Genomic DNA, 23,010 nt, shown 5'->3' with positions numbered 1-23,010 from the left:
AAATGCCTCATGTTACGTTCGATAATAAAGGAGATAGCAGAGAAAAATAAAATATAGGTACCAATGAAAGTCCAGTAGCATAAATTCGAGTATCCATCTCATTCAATATCTCAGTTCCATCTTATTTTGAAATATCCATCTCATTCAATATCTCAGTTCCATCTTATTTTGAAATGTTGAAAATGGAAAAATAAATATTAAAGCAGTAAAGGCCAAACCTTTTTAAACTGTTGCTCCCAATAGCGATTACAGTAAGATGCACGCTCATGTTTGCTCAGCATATTAAGAGCTGAAGGCATAGAATCATAACCAGGAAGACCAACCTGATAAAGAATACATGTATAATGAGCTCCTCGAAGATGCGAGAATATATTTCAAATTAGTAGGCAAAAGTGGGTAATTACAATAGATTTTATAATTTTGTTTATAAGGATATGATTTGCGGCACCTTTTCTGCTAGAACACGGAGGGCAACTTCAGTGGACTCGCCAATTTTTTCATAGTTTCCCTTATCTGGATTATATTGTAAAGTAGATTCGTTGCAAAGGGATGAACACATAGCCATGTGAAGAAGACAGGGAAACTGAGCGGGAAACTCAAGCTGAAAACCAATCACAAAATCCCCTAAAAATAGTCAGTCATAGTAAATGGTTCTGCAAACTCACAAACAACAAGCAACAGTCCTATGTCAAAACCATGTTATCTCTAATTAGTGGCATGCAGGATTAGAATTCTAAAGAAATTAAAGATATATTTAATCTTGCATGCATGTAGAGATCTTGCATGCATGTACACAGATAAACCATAAGGTTTTAACCAACTCTTAAAAGTTGTGAGATATGGTTAATTGCAATTTCCCTCCATGAAGAGTGGGAATAGAATAATAATCACAAGTTTCGAAAGTGTCTATTGCCAGACCTTTAGTCTGCTATCATTTAAATGAATCATTTAAAACAAAACAAAAAGTAGAATGATCACAAGTTTCGAAATTGCACTGATAGTGTAACGATGGATCCCAGCTGCCACGTTACCAAATATAAGTCCTAAACATCAAATTGTTCTAATATCATTTAGAGAAATGATTTCAGCGCTCCAATGTTTTGATAAACATGCGCCCACTTGTTTGTCGTGTAGTATTTAAAGGGCTTTAAGAGCTTTTTGAGGACCGTAATATCCTATGACATCCCTTTAAATACTACACGACAAACAAGTGGAGCGCATGTTTATCAAAACACTTGAGCACAGAAATCATTTCCCATCATTTATTGTATAACAAAAATAGAATAATAATACAAAATTTCCTACTTAAATTCAACCCAAAAAAAACAAACGAATGACATACCTCAAAATATAATGTGCAAGACATGGTGGTGTCTTAAAGAGAAAACAATATAGAAAAGGAAAAACTACTTCCATAAGTTCTAATTTTTGTAATCGCTATAAAACCACTCCAAAGACCCCTTGCATAGACCATACTGCCCTTTTATGGCTCCAAAATGTATGCAAAGACACTTTCTAATTTTTAAACAATTGTAAAAAAAAAAAATTAAATAAGCTACTAGAATTCTTTTTAGGATAAAAAAAAAAAAAATTAAAAGAAACTATCACAAATGTCCACTGAAAATATCACTTTGTCATAAATTGTTTTTGTTAAAAACAAAATTCCCAAATTCAACCTTCCTACTTCCACTTTGACCTCTTCAGTTTAAAATCAGAACTCTAAAAGCACCAAATAGCCCCACAATTCAAAATATGGTTTTCTAAATCCCAATAAAAATATTCCGAAAATACAACTAAAAGTCACCAAAAATCATTAAATTTGTTTCAGATAAGGTCATCCTTCCTTCTCCTTTGGTTTGTAGGAGCTGATTAGTATACGCTGCATCCATAATTTACCCCAAGAGAACAGAAGAATTGATGTCCTTGAACATCCATAATTTACGCTCAAGTGACCATAAGAATCGAAGTCCTTGAATTCAGGACATTGACCAAAAGAGTGAGCCAAGCTCGGCGAAGGATGGAAAATTATAAGCAATTACAACCAATTAACAGTTAAGAAGAACTACTTTTTTTCATTTTTGGGTGGGTTGGCTGGGGTAGAAAATCCGACCTCAGGGGTCAAAGAACATAATTTTTACAAATTGAGCTAGAGGCTCAGCCCCAAGTACTTTGTTAATGTAACCCAACTGGAAGTTTTTTATATTAGTTAATGTTTAGGAGCTAATATTCCAAGTTGGTCGAATTAAGAGAATAATACCTGCATCCCCTCGGCATCAAAAATCATGCCGTCTGGCGCATATGTTGTGCCACTAACAGCATACTCAGCAGTGACAGGTCCATGGTATACAGAACGAAGCACACAGATCTGGAGAAGAACATTAACAGAAGATATATTTAGATGTAACACTACAAAGCTTCCATGATTGTACTAAGTGATTCATCGTATAGAAAACAAGTATGCATGAATACAACATGGGATTTGCTAGGGACCATCACCGAAGGTATTTCGCGAGCGGGCTGTTGCATGAGAGCAGCCACCTCAGATGAATTAAATGAATAACACAAAATGTATGCCCGTGTGGCAGCTCTCTCATGCAGCAGCCCGACCGCGAAATGCTTTCTGCGATGGTCCCTAGCAAATTCCATACCATGGTTTTAAATTTCGGTTTCGGCTAAAATTTCGAACTTATCCAAAACCAAAATTTCAGCCGAAATTTCGATTGAAATTTGGTACACGCGCTCGAAATACCCTTTTTTAGGTCGAAATTTTGACTGAAATTACTGAAATTTCGGTGATTTCGATCGAAACATTGTAAAAGAATAAAAAATTAATATTTTTTAACAAATTTCGCCGAAATTGCCAAAATTTCCTAAGCTATTTCGGTTTCGGAACGTTTCCGTTTCGGTCATGACCTAAATCGGATATTTCGGTTTAGAAATTTTGGATTTCGGTCGAAATTTAAAACCATGTTCCATACAACATATACTCCAAAACAATGTCCATTATCAGTAACAAAACTCAATGATAAATATAGAAACCGCAACAAAACGTAATCATTAATTCAGTTAATAAAATTACTTTCAAAATCTTCAAAAGGATGATATTGATGTTCAACATTTAGAAGAATAATCTATTTGCCCTTTCAAAAAAAACACATCTAGAAGAATAATATATAGAAATTAACAAACAATATAGCATTCTTACTGAGTAGTTTATCTATGGCCTACAAAAAAGAAACATCCAAACAGTTGCAGTCATAATTAGCAGCACGTGTACATTCCATTACGTTCAGCGTCTTATTTTGGTCAGTGGGATAGGTCATTTCGGTTTTCGTTTGTTTCAGTGTTTCATTTAGGAAAAGAAGCTACAACCAGAGAAATTTTTTCTTAAATAGTTAAAATTGAAAAAAAAAATACAAGAGAGGGAAAGATTTGAAAAACATAGTAAATCATTATATGAAGCAAATTTTTAAAAATGACACATTTTACTGAGTAAACAATCAACCTTAGGCATTATATTGGGACTTGACGGGCAGAATTAAATTAAGTTCAAAACATCAATAAAACTGACCATCCATCACATCAAATGCAAAATATCAACAAAAAAAAGAACCATTAATCATACCAAATGGAAACTATAAATACTATAAACAAAAAAAAAAAAAAAGAACCCCTAAAATGATGGATAAAACCTAAAATATGGTATGTCTTTCGAATATGCCACTTTAACGAAGGTCAAGACTCTTCCCCCGTTAGTGTAGAATGTGATGCAGCACCGAGAAGAAAAATTGAGGAAAAAGGGGAGAGAAATAGACGAAAGGGGATAGAATTAGAAGAATAGGGGAAGAAGAGACGAAAATAACCTGAAGAAGAGACGAATTTAGGGAGAGAAAAGAAGAAATCAGAAGAGAGAAGAAGAAAACCAGAATTAGAGGGAAAAGAATCTTTATTCAATATCAATAATCATCAAAGTTACAAAATAAGCTGTAAAGAAGCTTATATATAGGCAAATAAACAACCTAGGAAATAGTAACCTACTAAAACATGAACTCCTAAAGAAACCTACTAAAATAAGAACTCTAAATAACCAAATGACTAAAATATCCCTAATAAAATACTAATTGGCAAATATGCCACTTATTTAGGCCTAATATTTGCATCATTCTCCCCCAGTTGAAAAGAACTCAGGCTTGAGTTCTAGTCCGCCTGGGTCAAATATGAAAATAATCCAATAAACCAGAAGGAGGCGCAATCCGTCTGAAGCAATCCGGATGGCTAATGCTTGAGACAGCAATGAAAGCGATCTGAAAGGCTAGCGGCGGAATATGGAAGAAAGCATCCATGCAAAGTCATCAAAATACAAGCCTTTCGTGAGAATCAGAGAAGCTGGGAAGATGGCAACGTACTCATCCTGGATCGGCGTGATCTGCAAAACAGCTATGCATGGTACCAATCGGCGAACATCCTCCACATAATCAACATCAATCGGTAGCTCAGTAGGTGCAGGAAAATCAATATGAAGTCATCCGTCAGTATCTCATCATGCTCAGTAGAATCAATGATAAAATCAGCGTCTAGGACTGAAGCGGGGGCAGTGATGTCAGGCTGACGGACCTCATGATCAATCTACGGAACAAGATCATCTATGTCGGCACAAGTCCCGGCAATCTGATCAATCGGCGCAAATATAGGGCAATCCTCTGTAATATGCTCGCGATCATCTATCTCAGGTAATGGCTCAATAGTCATGTCACTTGGCTCTGACTTAGGACGATGCTCGATCAACTCTGTCAAGGGAAAAGCCTCACGTGGATCTGCCACAATATCTGCCTTAGAAGTGTGAAGCTATCGCTGCAAATCTAACTCACGTATACAACGCACTGAATTTTCAGCTACAATTTTAGCTTCGCATATATAATGACAGTCTTCTTTTAGTCGTTCAAGGAGAGCTTCGACTTTACTTTCAACACTACACAACACTCTGTATGCTCGCTCACGATTCAATCTCTGTTGATTTAAATAGTCGAGCGCATAAATATTCATAAACGCATCACGGACATCCTCCCAACGACAGATTGGCTGCTCATGTCTTCTACGACGGTTCGTTTCAATGTGGCTCCATGAGCATCGGGCTTGTCGTCGCACAGTTTCTTTAGCCCAGTAGATAGTCGCTTGGTGATCATGGCCATTGTACTCATGATATGCGTCTAGAGCATCAATCCAACGTAAACATGCATCCTCATAATAGCGAAAGTGAGTGCAGCCATTCCAATAGCTTTCGTCTTACCCATCAAAAAAAGGAATAAATGGTGGAGTCATAGAGATCGATGACGAAAACAGGAATCAACCGTCTGATCTATATGGCATGTCGAAAGAAGCACAACGTCTATTGCGGATCTGAAATCGGAGTGAACGCTGATGATCAGAAGAGGGGCGCGATCAACGGCTGAGACGGCTCCTGTAACTGTGCTGAAGATTGCTATATGTTGCTGAAAATATGCTGGATACGCTCTAAAAGTTGCTGTTGAGGTCGAGGGCCAATTTCGAGCGGGAATAGCTCGAATGAAGAGAGAAAGTATGGAAGAAGGGAGAGAAGAAAATTCTATCTCTTCTTTTTTTTCTGATTTTTTTTTTTTTTTTGAGAAGAAGGGGGGTAATAAGTCTTTTCTTGTTTTTCAACTCTCAGTCACATGACATTGAAGTTAAATGGGTGGGGGTGCCCAAAGTAAAGAACGAGAGTTCCCAAGGAATAGGATATTAGATAACTTACCTATCATATGTCTCTTCAAAATGATGTGGCGCACCATCAACCGGATAAAAAAAAAAGAATCCAATAAGTGACTTGACTTGCAAGTCAAGTAACCCTCTTAATATATGCAGCTTCTAACATATAGATCTCAGACTCCTAAAGATAGTCGATGCTTGCCTTCTTGTAAAAGCTATCAATCACCTTCAGTCACAGTGACGTGACCCTCAACTTTAGCCACAGTGATGTCACTTGGTAACTTGCTTTACAAGTTACTGCAAAGTTGCCTTGACTTTTGCTCCTTACAGCCGTAGGTTAACAGGTATGGAAAAATAAAAGAAAGTCTGTCTCTCACCCTTTCACCGAAAGTCGTTCTTGAGATGGCATAAAAAGAGAGTCCAAGAAAAAAAATAGAAACCTATGAAGACTATCCTTCTCCCTCGAGGAAGTGGATTGAAGAAGAGCAAAGGGGCTGGAAGACAATGGTTTCCGCACTTCTGTTCGTAGAGGATCCGCGAGCGATAGCGACTAATCCGGCAACACTAATGATGGCTGGCGGAACTCTCAAACTGAAAGATGGGTATCAATTAATGGTGGTGTAAAGAAGGGCTGATATGAGGCTTATAGGAGTGGTGGCTGAAACGAAGAGGTTTTGTAACTGCGTGGAGGTTGGGACTGAAACGAAGTGGTGGCTGGTGATCTACAGAAATCTCTTTCTTGTTGGGTTGTTGAAGGGTTTGGGTTTAAAAAATAGCAAATTGGGACTGATCTTGTGCGACTTGAATTCGCCAAAAGAGTCTTGGATCGGGAAGGGAAATTGAGGAACTGGATTATGGGCAAAAGGATTGTTATAAAGGGTTAACGAAGATGGGTTGTGGGTATGCGATCTGCAAGGATGAAGAAGATGAAGAACACTTTCGAAACTCGTTGAAGACACTTGGATCTTTCACTTTGATACCAATTTGATGCAGCACCGAGAAGAAAAATTGAGGAAAAAGGGGAGAGAAATAAACAAAAGGGGAGAGAAATAGACAAAAGGGGATAGAATTAGAAGAATAGGGGAAGAAGAGACGAAAATAACCTGAAGAAGAGACGAATTTAGGGAGAGAAGAGAAGAAATAAGAAGAGAGAAGAAGAAAACCAGAATTAGAGGAAGAAGAATCTTTATTCAATATCAATAATCATCAAAGTTACAAAATAAGCTGTAAAGAGACCTATATATAGGCAAATAAACAACCTAGGAAATAGTAACCTACTAAAACATGAACTCTTAAAGAAGCCTACTAAAATAAGAACTCTAAATAACCAAATGACTAAAATACCCCTAATAAAATACTAATTGGCAAATATACCACTTATTTAGGCCTAATATTTGCATCAGAATGCTTTGGAAGCAGAAGACCGTTTCTACTCAAGTCAACTCAACTAAGCCTTTGTCCCAAACTAGTTGGGGTCGGAGCAGAAGAACATTTAAATTGACAAAAATACCAAGGGGAGGCAGCACGCCCCTGCAAGGATTTTCGGAGCAGGTTCTTAGAAGGAAATTTATTTTCCTACTGCTTCTCTTGGGGCATTTTTGGAAATTCTTGACATAGTGGGCAGGTGTGTTTAACACTCCCATATGTCTGAGATGGTAAGAAAACATAAAATACGCTTTCAACAACGATAAAACAAACTGAAAACAAGATTAAATGGAATAAAACAAAAAAACCAATCTTAATCTGAAAATACGGAATTTAAAAAAATAATAATAATAATTTCGGATGAAAGAGTGTGCTTCGTCTTGTTTTATCCAGTACAGGCGAATTCGAAAGAAACGGACCAATACAGAACGAATATCTGACCGAGACATTCCATTCCTGTTATCTGGTTTCTCAACAACTAGCATGAAATGCTTCACTCGTTTCGGACGAAACAAAATGAAATTAATAACTAAGATCGGAACACTATTTCCATAGCTTCCCCTACAGTAATAATATGGCATATCTTCCCACTCGTAGTGCCTCAGTGTGGAAGATGTTAGAATCCAGCCAATCATCTTCTTTAACTACTTCCAAGAAAACATACTCCCTTGAATGAGCAATACCTCAACATGGTCACCCCAAGTAATCACCTCATCTGCTGTCCCATGTGCTCATTATCATAACATAGATCTCCGACATCTTCCATGTAGTCTTCTTCCTCGGCCAGATTCATGAAATTTCCATTTGGGAAATCAAAGGATATGTGCCAAACCCAAGGCAGTTGTAGCATTTAACAATGCATCCCTGCTGTTTTGCACAACTAGTGTCCTCTCAAACACCCTTAGTTACACAAATTTTATGATTTCCACATTCAAAATCTTTAGTAAATGTCGGAAGGTGATCTGACTTGCAGCCGATAATTGGCAATTCTTGATGCATTACATGCATTGGTACACCATCATGTTAGTGCCCTCTTTTGATGTTTTTCAATCTTAATTTAAAGATTTTATCATCATCAAATGACCAATATGGATAGAGTTATGGACAAAGGTCGTCTTCACACATAATGTGCCACAGTTTGTTCTCTTTCTGTCATGTGACTTGGAGATATGAGGAATAAAACTCTTTTCACGTTCATCCATGCTACATTCTCCTCGCTTTAAATTATGCATCTTCTGATATAAGTGCTGCAATTAATTCCCCCAGTATGGATAGAGAGTCATGGGAAAAGCCCGTCCTCACACATAATGTGCCACAGTTTGCTCTCGTTCAGTCATATCACTTTGAGCTATGCGGAATAAAACTCTTTCCACATATTCATCCATGCTATGTTTTCCTCGCTTTAAATTATGCATCTTCTGATACAAGTGCTGCAACTAATTCCCCTGTACATTTTTTCAGTAATTTATTCTCCATTTCCTACTATGCATGTGCCGACATACTCTTCCTTAGCTTAATGGCCAGTCTTTAGTTATTATCCACCGTCTCCTTATATTCGAATATTCATCCCACGTTGTTCAATTATTCAATAAAATCTTCCAGATTTCATCTCCCTTCAAAATCTCGGATGTCCACCTTCATAACAAACTCCCTAGAAACATTTTCACCAAATGGGTAAGTATAAATTTCCCTGAAATTCCCCGGTTTTAAATTTCCCTGAAATTCCCCAAAAAGATCGAAATGTTTCCATTTCCATCCCAACCGAAACATGTTGTTATTTGCATTTCATTTCATTAATGTAGAGAATGATATTTAGTAAGCAACGTCGTCGAACTCCAGGGCAAAGTAACCACATCTTATGCATGGGATGTCAGATCGGCATGTGACCAATAATACCTAATAACTCTATGTGGTATTAATATAGAGTTGGGATCCTTTGAAGGGAGTTTGGTCATTGTAACCAATAATACGTAGTAACTCTATGTGGTATTAATATAGAGTTGGGGTCCTTTGAGGGGAGATTGGTCATTGTACTTTCTTCTACTTCATTACAGTGTACTTCTTTATTGATTTTACTATTCCAGACATGAGCGAATAAGCGATTACGGATGGCTTTCTTACTTATGCGATGGTTTCTAAGTATGTATTTGTGTTTATTCTAGTATTTTCCCAAAGCTCCATCTTAAAATTTCATCACTTGCATATGTTTTCATACGTTTCGGTGATTTACAAGATTTCCACGGAAATAGAAATGTTTCGATTTTCGTGCCCACCGAAAACGAAAACGAAATTTAAAACCTTGCTTCCTTCTCAAACAGCTCATCATGAGAATCACGGTCAAAGAAAAGGTTAAAAACTAGATCTTTTAGCGGCATGATAGAGATGCTCTCTTGGACCTTGTAGAAATTAACTCGCTGTGTCACTGAACATGCCTTTGTAGATCTTCCATTTTTTTTTATCTCTAGCCTTTATCAGAGGCTTTTCACGGATACCTTTGTTGGGACCTCTTCTAGCAGCCATGTGAGTTTTATTCCAGAAAAATCCTAGCCAAACCTAGCACTAATAACAATTAATGCTGTCCTGGGAAGGATGTTCAAACTTCAAACACTAAACAGACTACAAGGCTATTCAAACTGCCCCCACAATTGCAGATTAAATAGAATCTGTAATAAGGGCTTTCCAGATCATGAAAACAGCACCGATATTGCCTGTGGCACAGTTCAGAACAGATTTACGAGATATAAGAAAGAACAAACTTGAAATACAAATAACACAAAGAAACTAGAGAAATAGATCCAGAATCTCATACCAAAAAGGAATATCTCAGGATCCAACATCAAAACGCTTCATTACAAGTCAAAAATCTTCAAGACTGAAAACTCTAAGCAAGAACCAAGTTCTCTTCATGAAAACACAAATGCAAGCATTCTACTTCTCACAACGCCTCTTCCTCATTATATACCATGACCACTTAATGAATTACGAAAAGAAAAAAAACCCTGCTTAAAAAACCCACATCAAGAATGAATAAATTCCTTTTATGTAAAGCCCATGTGTCTATAGAATCAACTTCTAAAACTCATAACTCTAATAAAACTCATTGGTCGTATGGTACTAATTGGAAATGGGCCCATGCATGCATAATTTTCTCACGATGATCAGAGGATACATCACAAAGGAAACAATAAAAAATGTTTATTATATAATTTACAAAACCAACCTCATATATAACATCCTATAAATACATCAGAATCAGAAACTGTGTTTTGAAAAAATCACCTTTGACACAGACATCATGTTTGTCGTGAGAGTACCAGTTTTGTCACTGCAAATTACTGTTGTACAGCCTAACGTCTCCACAGAAGGCAAAGATCGCACAATAGCATTCATTCTTGCCATTCTTTTGGTTCCAAGTGCCAAGCACCTATCCAGAATAGGGACATTATCATTCAGTACAGGATCCTGAAAAAGACATTCAAATTTGAATCCAATATTATATGTAGCCTATCACCTCATCAAAGAACTTCATATTTTCCACTTGAAAACTTCACATTTTCCACTTAAACAATATATCATCATTTTACAAGATGTTGAGTAAAAAAGAACTTCATTTTTGTTCCAATTCTATATATGCAGTGACTTGCAGTCAGAATAAACAAATAAAAAACTCAATAGATGATTGGTGATCATAAATGAATTTAAGCTTTAGTCAATATATGGACCAAAAAACTCAATAGATGATTGGTCAATAACACTCAATAGATGATTGGTCAAAGGTGAGCATACCTGGTCAATTTTGCATGGAATATAACAAAAATAAGAAAAACAGGGGAACAAATTGTCAACATCAGTTAACAAGCAAGATAATGATCCATGTAGACGAACCCAACTAGTGTCAGGATTAGACTTAGTCAATTTGAGCCGGGTAGATCCTTTCACCTTCTTCATAAAAAAATTTAAACGGATTCATTAGCCGACCCCAACTAGTTTGGGACAAAGGCTTAGTTGAGTTGAGTTGAGTAGTTAACAAGCAAGATAATTCTCAGGTTTGTACATCCAGCATGGCACACAAATATATTATATGGGGAAGAGTATTTTTCCATGCACCAAAGCATGAGATTAATTTAGCAAAATGCTTGGGTTTGTACAGAATATTCTGCTGTGTACCTTAAGCAAATTTCACCTAGTATTGAAAAATCAAAAGAAATTAAAAGGTTCAGGTTTTTGTTTAACAAAAATAAGGAATGTTTAGAATTTGAACTCCACTTTAATAAGGGAAGTAAAACAGAAAAAAATCAGATACTACAAGTAATCATGCCTAAATAAATGTTCAATAGTCGAACTGATGGCATTATAACAATGAAATAGTTCCCTATATAAATATAGAAAAGCTTAAGAATATGAAAGAAAGACATGAAAGCCAGAACTTACGTTGTAACAACAGCAGGAAGCCCTTCAGGAATAGCTGCAACTGCAAGAGCAACAGCAATCTTTGCACACACAAGAAACATGGTATAACTAATAAGAATAGATTGTACTAGACAATTAGGAATAAAACTTTACAAGATAATGTCAGAACAAATCATTATATAAAAATGGTGAAGTTATGCATGAAACATTAGAACAAAATCAGAACGATAACAATAAAAATAATGAGTATTTACCAACCAAAAGAGGGATGGGACTTATAAAATTCCACATGATTAGATGAATCCTACAGTAAAATGAAAATATTGGCACAAGAAAATGGACTTCCGAGAGCATACATAAAGCTCTTTGCAGAATCCAAACAAGAGGCAAGTACAAACGAAGCATCACAGTAATGCCAAAAAAAGGAAAAATGAAGGTTGTGAATGTGAAGTGAATGTTTTACACTTCTCACGCATTAAAAAAAGAACAATGGACTAGACTTCATAGTATAGTGTATTGGAATAAGATTTTAACATCGTAAGCCAATCTGAGCATTTGAAATTGCCTCACAACAAAAGCAAATGATGGTATGCCTTGCACCAAAGGTTATCATCTTTGCATTCTAGTCGTCAGTCCAAATATATCTATTTTGCGTTCGAAGCGAGGTTCAAAGTATTGCACCAATTAGCATATAGATCAAAGGCCAAAATGATATCCATGAGTCATATCAAAGATATGCGCATAAATTCGATGCTAGAGATTCACATGGTCTGGAACATGGAGAGGGATGCCTCTTATGGTCTCGAACATAGAGAGGGATGACTTTATAACTTATCGTTGATAAGTATGGTACCAATTATCGTTGGCTAGGAATTCTCGAATGGAACCTTGGAACTTAAAAAAAAACATGATCAACCTTACCCAAATCCCATGACAATCTTCTCAAAACTCAGGCCAGCATGAAGAGAGAAAGAGAGGAGAGCAAGTTCACACACCAACAAAATAGAAGAAGAGGGAGAAATCATACCACACTTATCTCCCATTACTTTTATAATAACATATGAAGAGATTACAATTATATCCCTATTGGATAGTACATTAACTGAGGGGCTTAAAGGCAATACCATATCTACTTATATAAATAATTATATTAGTATATAGATGTTTACAAAGGGCAATCAATGTGACTTATACATACCCAATAATTCTGTATATAAGTCGGCTATGTTTCACAAACATCCTCTTGGTTAACCTCACAGCCACAGACCAAGGATTCATTTCTATAAATCTTAAGACAAGAGCTCACCTCAATAAAAGCAATTAGGATATTGAGATTCAATATCAAATTCTCCAAGGCCTCGACCATAATAATCATTTCGACGACATATGGTAAGTGGGAACATGGTTTTAAATTTCGACCGACATCCGAAATTTAATATTTCGGTTGCTACCGAAACCGAAATTACATGAAATCCAAAATTTCGGTTTTACCAAATTTCGACCAAAATTTCTGAAATTTCGGGAAATTGATTTTCAAAAAAAAAAACTATAGTACTATTCCGAAATTTTAATAAAATATTACTTTTTTTCTACCCGTAATTTCAATTTCGGCCAAGGCCGAAATCGGGACCGAAACTGAAATTCAAATCCATGAGTGGGACACAGAAATGCCTAAGACAAATTTCCAAGGCATTGAGAATAACATAATCCGAAGCTTTAGAAAGGAAGTAACCAATATTATCAGTTGCAAGAATAAAGAAGGCGGAAACAGGGTTCCCTTGCCTAAGAAAGAACCTAGAGGGATAGATATGAAAAAATTGACCCCCATTGACAGAATAAAGAAATAAAATGAAGAGATGCACCAATACAGAGAAGGTACCTTCTCACTTTACTATTGTTTGTAGTTAGGATGGGCGACATCAGGTTGACGGCGCGCGCGCACGCACACACACACATACCAAGCCTGTAGGATTCCAAAATGTCATTCGCTTTTTCCAAGGAAGACATGTTTTGCAAAAGTTTTTCCGCCCCCAAAATCAAAATCGCCGCTTAAAATTGAGTCTGCCACCCTAAAAAAAAGGTTTCCCGCTCAACATTCACGTTTTCGGAGAGAAATTGGGTTTGGCGCCCTCAACTTAAATCTCCCGCTATTGATTTCATTTTGCCGCCCCTCTATTATTTCTGGAATAAAATAACACTCTCATTACGACTTTTTTGGGCGGAAAAAAAAAAGCGAGCAAGCTTCCAAGCGAGGCAAGAACAATGCCCTATTCAAACGGTTTTGTTGAATATCAAAACCCCGAGCTTCACTCTTCTCTGGCTTCATCTCTATTGGGGAAAAAACACAACAGGATATGTGTCTTCTCTGGTTTCACCTCAAAGCAAGGCAAGAACAAACCCCCATTCGAATGAGTTTGTTGAATATCAAAACACCGTTGCGATCATCATGCAAACCCTAAATTAGGGGGGCAGATTTCTTCAAATCCAGTCTGGAAATTAAAGTGGAAGTCGATAAAGCTGTGCATCTTCTTCCTTTTGGAACATTAGATCAAACCATAGGTTGTCTATCCATTGCATTCTCCTATTCTTTCTTTCTCCAATAAAGTAGCTCTTTTTCTTTCTTCCTTTTTTTTTTTGAACCATAAAATCTTTTTCTTTGTTCTGTTTTATATTAGGACTGCATACAGCTAACATAGTAAAAAAAAGAGAGATCGGAAGTTTCAGAAGCATGCCCCAAGCAGACATTGGATTAGGCAGCAGTAGCTTGGGTTCATGCCCTTCTCGGCCCTGAGTCCGCTGCAGAAAATGACACCTAGCCACATCCCCCAGGCCCCTTCATCGATGGCCACCGATCTCACGCTCTGTGAGGTAAAAAAAACCAAATAACGCTCCAGGATCATTCTTTCCTCTTTGTTATCTAGATTTCTTCTGCTGCTTCAAAATCTCCACAAACCCTTATTCTTGGCTTCTGATACATTTTTGGGAAGGGATTGATCCTAAAATTTTACGACTCCCTATCTTTAGACTTCGTTTCTATCTTTATTCCTGTGTCAAAATATTTAAATTCAATGTTTCTTTCTAACAGAAAGCACATGTCATCTGCTTTGGGTTTTCTACGCCATTAATTTCATGTAAGGGAGCCCCATCATGCCCACTGGCAGTCAGATAAAAACCACTGGTAGATGCCTTTGGTTTCATGCAATGTATCTTCATGTATAAATATAGTTCAGTTTTTTTACCAGTTCTAGTTTTGTCATTTTTTTGCAAAAGTTCAGGTTTTTATCAGTTGTACTTTTGTCATTTCCTTGCAAAAGTCAATGACCAAGGTTTATTTAACACAATTATTGTAAGTCATAAAAACATAGCATAAATTTGGCTACCATTTTTGGAGATAAGATGGGTTGGGCTGTTCTTATAATGAGTTGTAGGTTTACCTGTGTGAGCTTTTGGCTATAGTCTTCTTGAGTTTGCAAGCCAAGGAGGAGACTAAGCACTGAATGAGAATTACATGTTGGAATGTACCTTATTTATTTCCTGATTCTTTTGATAAAATGTGAATAGCCCATTAATTTTTGGGCGCCCATCATAGATTAGGCTATGCCCCATAATTGAGGGCCACTAGATGATCCTAAAAAATAAGATTAGAAAATATGTGCATCACAATTTTTGGATGTCATTGTAGTGAAAACTCTTCAAATCGGACATCCATCCACCCACATTTTAGGGCACATAATCTTCAAATCAAAAGATTTAGGATATCTTTAACAGACCATATGTTAAGGTACAGCCTATTTTTGATGAGGCTAAAAAATGAACGGTTCAAATTATCCATTCATGTGGATTCCATTTTCCTTTTTGGACTTACCCTCTTCAATTGAGGGATCTGGTCGTTCCCTTGAGTTCACTTCTTTTTAAGCGATTAGAACATCATTGAAACTTTGTTGCAATAGCAGCTTAATCACAGAATACTTGAACTGATGTTATGTGATTTCAAGTTAAAGTGTTGTCCTGGACCTAGAGTTCAATGGGACATGATCTCACAACCAATCAAATAGAGAAAAAAGTTTCATAACACCTGTTACAATTTTCTTGGGCAGGAAGAGAACTCTCTTGAATCATATTTTCTGTACCAATTTTTGGGAGATGGATGCTTTTAAGGGGAGGTGAGCTTTCAAATTATTGTTTTCTTACTGTAAACTCCTTCAACTTTAATTAGTGATGCTTGAGTTGAAATTTTTGAACTATTTGATAGAAGGATCCCTGTGGAAGTGTGAGAAGTGCAATTATTTATGGTGAGAATTACAGTTCTTTTGTCACGACTATATATTAAATGAATTGAAGTTCATGTACTTTAGACTCCTTCAGCTTTATTTAGTGTAGTGATGCTTGAATTGAACTCTTTGAACTATTTAGTAGGAGGGATCCCAGCGATGAACTATTTGGTAGGAGGATCCTGGTGAAAGTGTGAAGATTTGCTGTCTTTTTTATTGAGAAGTCATTGAGTATTCTGGCTTGGAGTTGGGTGGGGCTCACCATTCTATTCTCCCTGGTGGAGCTCACCATTTTGCAAATCAAAACATTGTCTTACAAGTGTTGAGAGTACTTTTACTATAGTCGAAGAGGCAATGGAGGTAACGTGGTTCGAATGGATAAATATTGGATAGCATACACTGCCTACATCTCAGTTATATCCAGCTCTTTTAGGCAAATATACAAAATTAAAAAATATATAGAAGATATAAGTTAATCATATAAAAAGGGGATCTCTGCACTGTTAGAGCAAAATAAGAAATGCTCAAATGAGCTATTTCTGATGTTGTATAGAAAATAGAACATGTATCTTCAAGAAGAAAATGAAAATTCATACAAACAGCATACACAAATAAATAAATAAAGTATCCCATTTGAAGGTATTAATTTTTTTTATGGAAGTGAGCATACAAAAGATATAATTGAACTAATCCATGATTGAATACCTTGAAGTAATGGATTGCTCCTCTCATGAAGCCACCATGAGATGGATCATGAAAATGCCCAATGTTGACAACCCACACCAGAATACAAATCCCTGCAATCACCTAAAGACAAAAAAGAAAATTTAGAAAAAGACACAAGCAATGAAGAGCTCTTAACAAAATTAGTATATTGGAGTGAGAAAATATATTGCCACAACACGTGGGACAGAGATAACAAAAAACTGTTGAGAGTGCTTAAACCAAAAATCTCATACCAACGTCGAACATCAAATGAAATAATGTCCTAAAACTCGAATATTGACAAAAAATCCGTCTTTCAATTTCCATCTATGATTCTCCTAGGTAAATGGAAAAACTCATGGAATATAGATACCTGGCTGATTCGGTCTTTTGATTTCAAATATTGATTAATGAAGGGTCAATGCATAATGCAGATAGAATCCAACATTAACAACAACTATAAAAAATATAAGTCCAGTTCTCTGACCAAAGGAAAGTCTAGCCAACAAGAGGCCTTTCAGAAAGACAATAAAACAGCAAGGTTTTAAAACTACTGGGAAATGCAGGCCAGATTCTTTAATCAAAGGAAGCAGCGAGTAGCTAGCTTGCGTAGATGGAAATGCAAGCATCCAATTAAGGTCGATGAAAGAGGACTCTTTTTATTTGCAATTTACAACCTACTTTGCTCTTCTGCAGATGGTCCCACATCAAAATTCAATCTTACTGACAAACCTTTTCTCATCACTATTTACATAAAACTTTGGACTTACATGAGATGCATATGAGTAACATGCCTGAGGTCCCGAGCTTTTCTTCATTAAGTATACTTTATTATGTGTACAAAGAAAGGAAAATTTCTCTGCTAACTTTAACTATCGTGTTTTCTGTAATGCCTCCATTATTATCGTATTTATGTACACATTCCACTCCATAGTAGCTGTTCAATTTGTGCAATCTAGGTATCATTGGAACTAAATGTCTTTTAGAACAAATCCATATCATTATTCATTTCTAAATCCACCAGATAATTCCAATTTCTAAAGAATTATGCCCTCGCGTTTTAATGTACATATATTTTGATGTGCACACACACTCCCAAACAGCTCCAGTTTCTGTCTTTTAAAGAACCGCCTCCTCTCTGTTCAAGGGTCTAATCCTGTTGCACCAACATAGTTCATGCGAGAAACCGGAACCTTCTCTCAAGGTGCCGCTCCCACCTCGGAACCTCGATTCAGCGCTCCTTAGGAAGGAGCTTCCAGGGAGCGCGACCCCAGATAGACGAGAACTGCTCTAATGACACTCCCAGCCTGCTTCTATTACTCTATAAGTCCCGCCATCATCAACTTCCCTACATCAAACTCCTCCAACTCTTCAAAGTACTTCATTAGAGCAAGTACAAAGGCTTGTGTATCTTCAGAAGCCACGAGGAACAAGTGCACGCAAATGAAGATGGTGAAGATGGTTAGAAATTAGGTTTTAGACGTATTAAAATTTTGAATATACGTATGAAAATGGGTAGAAACTATTTTTTTGATGTAATTGGATTTTGGAAGATATATAAATAAACTATTACATACACGCTCCCATGGCGCTCCCAAACTTAGACTCTTCTAGACCCCACGCTTCCCCGACCCCGCTCCCGCCTCCGCCCTCGCACCCGCACCCGCTTCATGCTTCTAAGGAGAAACTACGACAATTTTGCAACTCTAAAAATTTTAAACTACATTTTTTTTTTAAAAGTTCAACCAATTGTTAAATGATGAAGAAAATAAGCGTATGATGGCAAGATAGTGGAGGTCACCTTCGCCAAAAAAGTGCCAAATTCATCAAGCTTCTTTTTTAAAGGTGTCACTTCCTGCAGTTTCAAAATGAAATTAAATATATCATCAATAAATATCACAAGCATTACTTTGATTCACATAAATGCAACATTATCAAGATCACAAATGAAATAATTACAAACAGGAGAAGAGATTCAACAAATTAAAAAAATAAAGTCGTCATTCAAATCATTCAAAACAATCAATAGTGTCATTAAAAAAGAAAAAAAATAAAGTGTGCATGAACTTCTGAAAAAGATGAATGCAAGTAAGTCAAAAAATTAAAAAAAAATTAAAAAATTGCAAGGAAGTCAAATTTTGCACAAACAGTAATCATGAAGTACTTACATCCTCTGTTCTTAACATTGCATCACGTATACTACCCATTGCAGTGTTAGAGCCTACTCCAGTGACAACAGCTCTTGCCCTACCCGCCACCACAACTGTCCCCTAACAGTTAGCAGAAATACGGTAATTAAAATTATAGGATGTGACTAGTGCTAGTATAAATCATGGTCACCAAAGTCAATTGCAGGACTAATTCAGTGAGCCTCATGCTTGAAAAAAATCAGGAATAGTTTGATAAAAAAAAATTGGAAAACTCGTGGGTTGTCAAATCAAAACACATCCCTCATATATATAAATAGATAGATAGATAGATGCTCCCTAGACCTGTCAAAAACATAAGACACACCTTGATTGAGAAGAAGCATTAAATCATTAATGTGGTAGGTTTCACCTAAGGCTGTAGCCCAAAATAAACCACTTTAACCCTGTTTTCAGTGTCCTTATCAGTCACTGAATCTCGACTGTTGTACATTCATATTTAATATTATATTTTTATTGGATCTTGATGAGATACTTAGGATCATCCAATCATAACACTTGTCGGGCATTGAACTATCTAAGGCGAGGTCTACAGCAGGAATGGCGTAGATCAATCATGCCCAAGCTTATATCTACGATAGAAACTAGAAAGCATTGTAATACGATACACCCAGGATGTGTGTGACCCCCCCACCCCACCCCCCTAACAAACACGCGCGCGCGCACTTCTTCTTTTTTTTTTAACACACGTATATATACTCTATCAACTACGCAATTGAATTCCGTAGCTCGTCGGTTAAGTAAATACATTATCATATGAAGGATGGTTTCAGTTCAACTCCCCTCACACACCATATGATTTATGTTTTTTTTTTTTTTTGGAATTCTTCTGAGATATTTGAATTACTCATGACATACGTAATTCAGTCGGAAAAATTGGTAGTTAAGTAAAATTCTTGATTTTTCAGTTATTTGTGAACTTTTTGTACTAAAATATCTTTAAAAAAAATCACAACAAAATGTGAAGCTTTAGAATATTTTAAAATTTAGTAGTCATGAAATAAACATAAAAATTCTCATCCAAGCTGGCTGATCCAACTAGCACAATTCGTATCTTTGGACAAAAACAGAAACCAAGAGTATACTAACATTCGATGAGACATGGTAATGTTTCTTTATGAGTTGAGAAATAATTTGGATAGAAAAAAGAAAAACTCATTCAAAAAATGATGGAATATATATGAAAAAAATTGGATAGGCAATGCTCCGAATGGCTTGACAATAAGCAATAGTCTTCGTGCCCCACTGGATATCAAATACCTAAATCATAGTTATTAGAGTGGGAAGCAAGCGTGAGAAGCGAAGCGGGAAGCAGGAAGCGAGAGGTCTAAACAAGAGAAAATGCAGGAAGCAAAAAGAGCTAAGTGAAGAGCAAATGTGTTGAAGCATCATCAAAAGTCAACATGAAGCAGCTACTAAGCCTCAATGGAAGCGAAGGGTAAATATAGGTTAGAATTACAAGTAGTAAAGAAGACTACGCAACTGATTAGAATTACAAGTTCTGTTGATTTATAGTTTTACATGTTTTTTCATGTAGACTTAATGTCAAGTTTTTGGGAAAATGTCCGTGTAAGTTTTATTTGAAACTTAAAATGATTTTTTAAAATTTTAAATACACTCCTTAGACATTATCATATGGGAAAACACCCCTTTAGGAAAAAGAATAATCACCTACGTAGGAAACTTACTCTTAATTAAGAGGAAGCAGATAGGATGCATGTGTCCCCTATAATTGGGAAATGAAATGCCTTGAACTTTCAAAGTGAAACGGTCCAAAGCAAATGTAAAAATTGTATATCAGAAAATAATCTTTTGTAGGCTACCAAATCAAAGAAATGGGTGAATATCCCTAATCAATAAATATACTCCACAGCCCTACAATCTCTTCCACAAATAAACCTTATACTGGAGCTTCTACAACAGCAATAGAATCTGGAAGGAATGCACCCAAAACTCAGTGGACTCAACATTCACCGCTGCGATTTTTTCGACATTTCCAAGATTTTTCTTCAAAATAGTGTAAACATTTTTTTATCTAACAGGTAAAAAGGTGTAATACTACAGCATTGTTGTCGCTCTCCCTAGTGTGCCATGACTAGCCATATCCATATTTATTGATTCAAAAAAAAAAGCCATATCCATATCTAGAACAATGGAATCAATTAAAGAAAACAATTTTACAAATCAAAGAGACTTGGTTCCATTTTGAGACAAGTCTAACACTAAAAATCATACCGAGAAGAGGATGTTTGTCTTATCTTGATACACGGCTTTTGTTGCTGAAGTAGATTCAAGTTCTTTCGCCACAGAGCAGCTCTCACCTACCATCATAAAACAAATTGATTTTTAAAAATATGCACATATGTAACAAAATAGGCTTCATCATAGAAGGAGAAAAATGGACAAATACAATCAACCTTTTATGCCATAAAATGTAGTTTTGCATATGAAACAATAATTTGCAACCTAATACAAAAACGACATTATATGACACACGGTTGCCATGACAACGAATCATACAAAACTGACTACTAATACAAATAAATGTGTATATGACGCACAAATACACATAAATGAGCACAAGTATGTGTTTTAATGAAATCACATGCATGCACATGTTGTACCATAGGAAATATGACAAATAAACAAATGAGAAATTATCCAAGAACCTAACTTGGGAGCTACAATTTCACAAAAACACATAATGCCATAAATAGCCATATGGCATGACCAATGTAATATGTAAAGCTCATTGAAGAAACTTGCATCACTGTTACCATTGACCTAAACGTCGCATCAATGGCAATAGCATATGATAAGAAGCCCTACAAGCAAATATATTATGTAGATTTCAAAATTGCTACCTGTTACCATTATCAATACAAAATCAATTGTACATTGAACTTATCCTAATCTTAAGTTTCAACAAATCCGTGAAAATGAGGAGAGATGAAGCAAGCCCTATCTGTAATATGATGGGAGCTCTAAACAAAATTTCCTTAAAGCTAAGCATTAAAGAACAACAAAAAACTTAAAGATATGTTTTTTTATTAAAAATAAACTGGAAACTATTCAAAAATAAATAAAAATAAACTGGAAAGCAAATGATGAATCTCTGTGCTTGAACATGCAAACTAAAACCAGAACAAGGAAACGTATACCAGTAAGTATTGCTTGATCAACCCGTAACTGATTACTTATCATCTCAACCATCCTCATATCTGCAGGAACTTTGCAGCCCACTATTCCACATGGAAGCAAGAACAACAAAGAAAACAATCATATGATCTTTCTAATGACTGGACCATTTAAGAGGAATAACCCAATTTAAATGTCAGAAAAAACATTTTCTGGTTACATGTGATGGGTAGTACCTCCAACTTCGACAATATCCCCAGGCACAAGGTCCGTGGCAGGTATTATTGAGAAGCATCCTGCAAGGATTGTCAATTTTATATATGGAAACAAATACGCACTGAAGTTTTCTTTCCCCAGTGACTAAATATCTTGGCAGTATCAAAGGGACAATTCAAATCAAACATTGTGAAACCTTGTACCGCGAAATTAGTACAACACAAAAGAAAGTAATTACCAGAACACAAACAAAAATATTTTGTCTATGTTTTCCAGGTGCTGTCCATATTCATCAAGAAGCTAACTCAATCTTCAATGTGATAGCCATCTTTAGAGTTTCACTAGGATTTTCAGATGTTCGATTTTGTTTAGTTTTCTGTTTTCTCACACAGACTTAAAATTGATTCTTCACTCCTGCTTCTCAATGTGAATTCCATTCAATTGAACAGTAAAAAATGTACATAAAAAGACAAATAAATCATAAAGGAAAGGGAATTGCTAGCGCCCATCGCAAAAGGCATTTCGCGGGTGGTCTGTCACATGTCAGACCACCCACCTCCTGAATGGAGACAAAATCTGTTTTCTTCATTCATGAGGTGGCTGGTCTGACATGCGACAGACCAGCTGCGAAATGCCTTTTGCGATGGACCCTATTAAATCCCTAAAGGAAAACATTTCTTAACCTACATCTCTCATGGCCTAATGGATTTTTAGATCGAAGTAAAACTCTGTAGAAAATTTCTCACAAGAATTATAACTATTGAAATGAAATTCATAAACCATACTGCAGTCGCTCCAATATAAATGAGCAAGCTATGCATACAAATTTATTAGAAAACTTGTTTACCATTTCGCAGCACAGTTGCAACGTCAGCTTGGTATGCTCGTAACTCCTACAGTGGTTACATCAAATA

General features: G+C 36.2%; 1 protein-coding gene across 3 annotated transcripts in view; it reads right to left on the bottom strand.

Annotated features, from left to right (window-relative positions):
* Positions 1-23,010, bottom strand: part of ECA3 (endoplasmic reticulum-type calcium-transporting ATPase 3) — a 97,757-nt gene that overhangs the window by 55,439 nt on the left and 19,308 nt on the right. For all 3 annotated transcript variants that reach the window (XR_013237339.1, XM_077363734.1, XM_077363735.1), the window contains exons 7-18: positions 22,944-22,989; positions 22,117-22,176; positions 21,904-21,984; positions 20,978-21,063; positions 18,704-18,805; positions 18,337-18,390; positions 16,536-16,637; positions 11,581-11,639; positions 10,429-10,573; positions 2,258-2,365; positions 449-601; positions 219-323 (exon numbers count right to left, since the gene is read on the bottom strand). Coding sequence is in view for 2 of the 3 variants with exons in the window: in XM_077363734.1 (XP_077219849.1) it covers positions 219-323; positions 449-601; positions 2,258-2,365; positions 10,429-10,573; positions 11,581-11,639; positions 16,536-16,637; positions 18,337-18,390; positions 18,704-18,805; positions 20,978-21,063; positions 21,904-21,984; positions 22,117-22,176; positions 22,944-22,989 (1,101 nt within the window). In the remaining variant the exon portion in view is untranslated. The remainder of the gene's footprint in view (positions 1-218; positions 324-448; positions 602-2,257; positions 2,366-10,428; positions 10,574-11,580; positions 11,640-16,535; positions 16,638-18,336; positions 18,391-18,703; positions 18,806-20,977; positions 21,064-21,903; positions 21,985-22,116; positions 22,177-22,943; positions 22,990-23,010) is intronic.

This window comes from Tasmannia lanceolata, unplaced genomic scaffold (genome assembly GCF_043159265.1).
Source record: "Tasmannia lanceolata isolate RefF3 unplaced genomic scaffold, GAP_Taslan_0.1 ptg000020l, whole genome shotgun sequence".
NCBI classification, from domain to species: Eukaryota; Viridiplantae; Streptophyta; class Magnoliopsida; order Canellales; family Winteraceae; genus Tasmannia; species Tasmannia lanceolata.
This window is presented reverse-complemented; position numbering and strand designations above follow the sequence as displayed.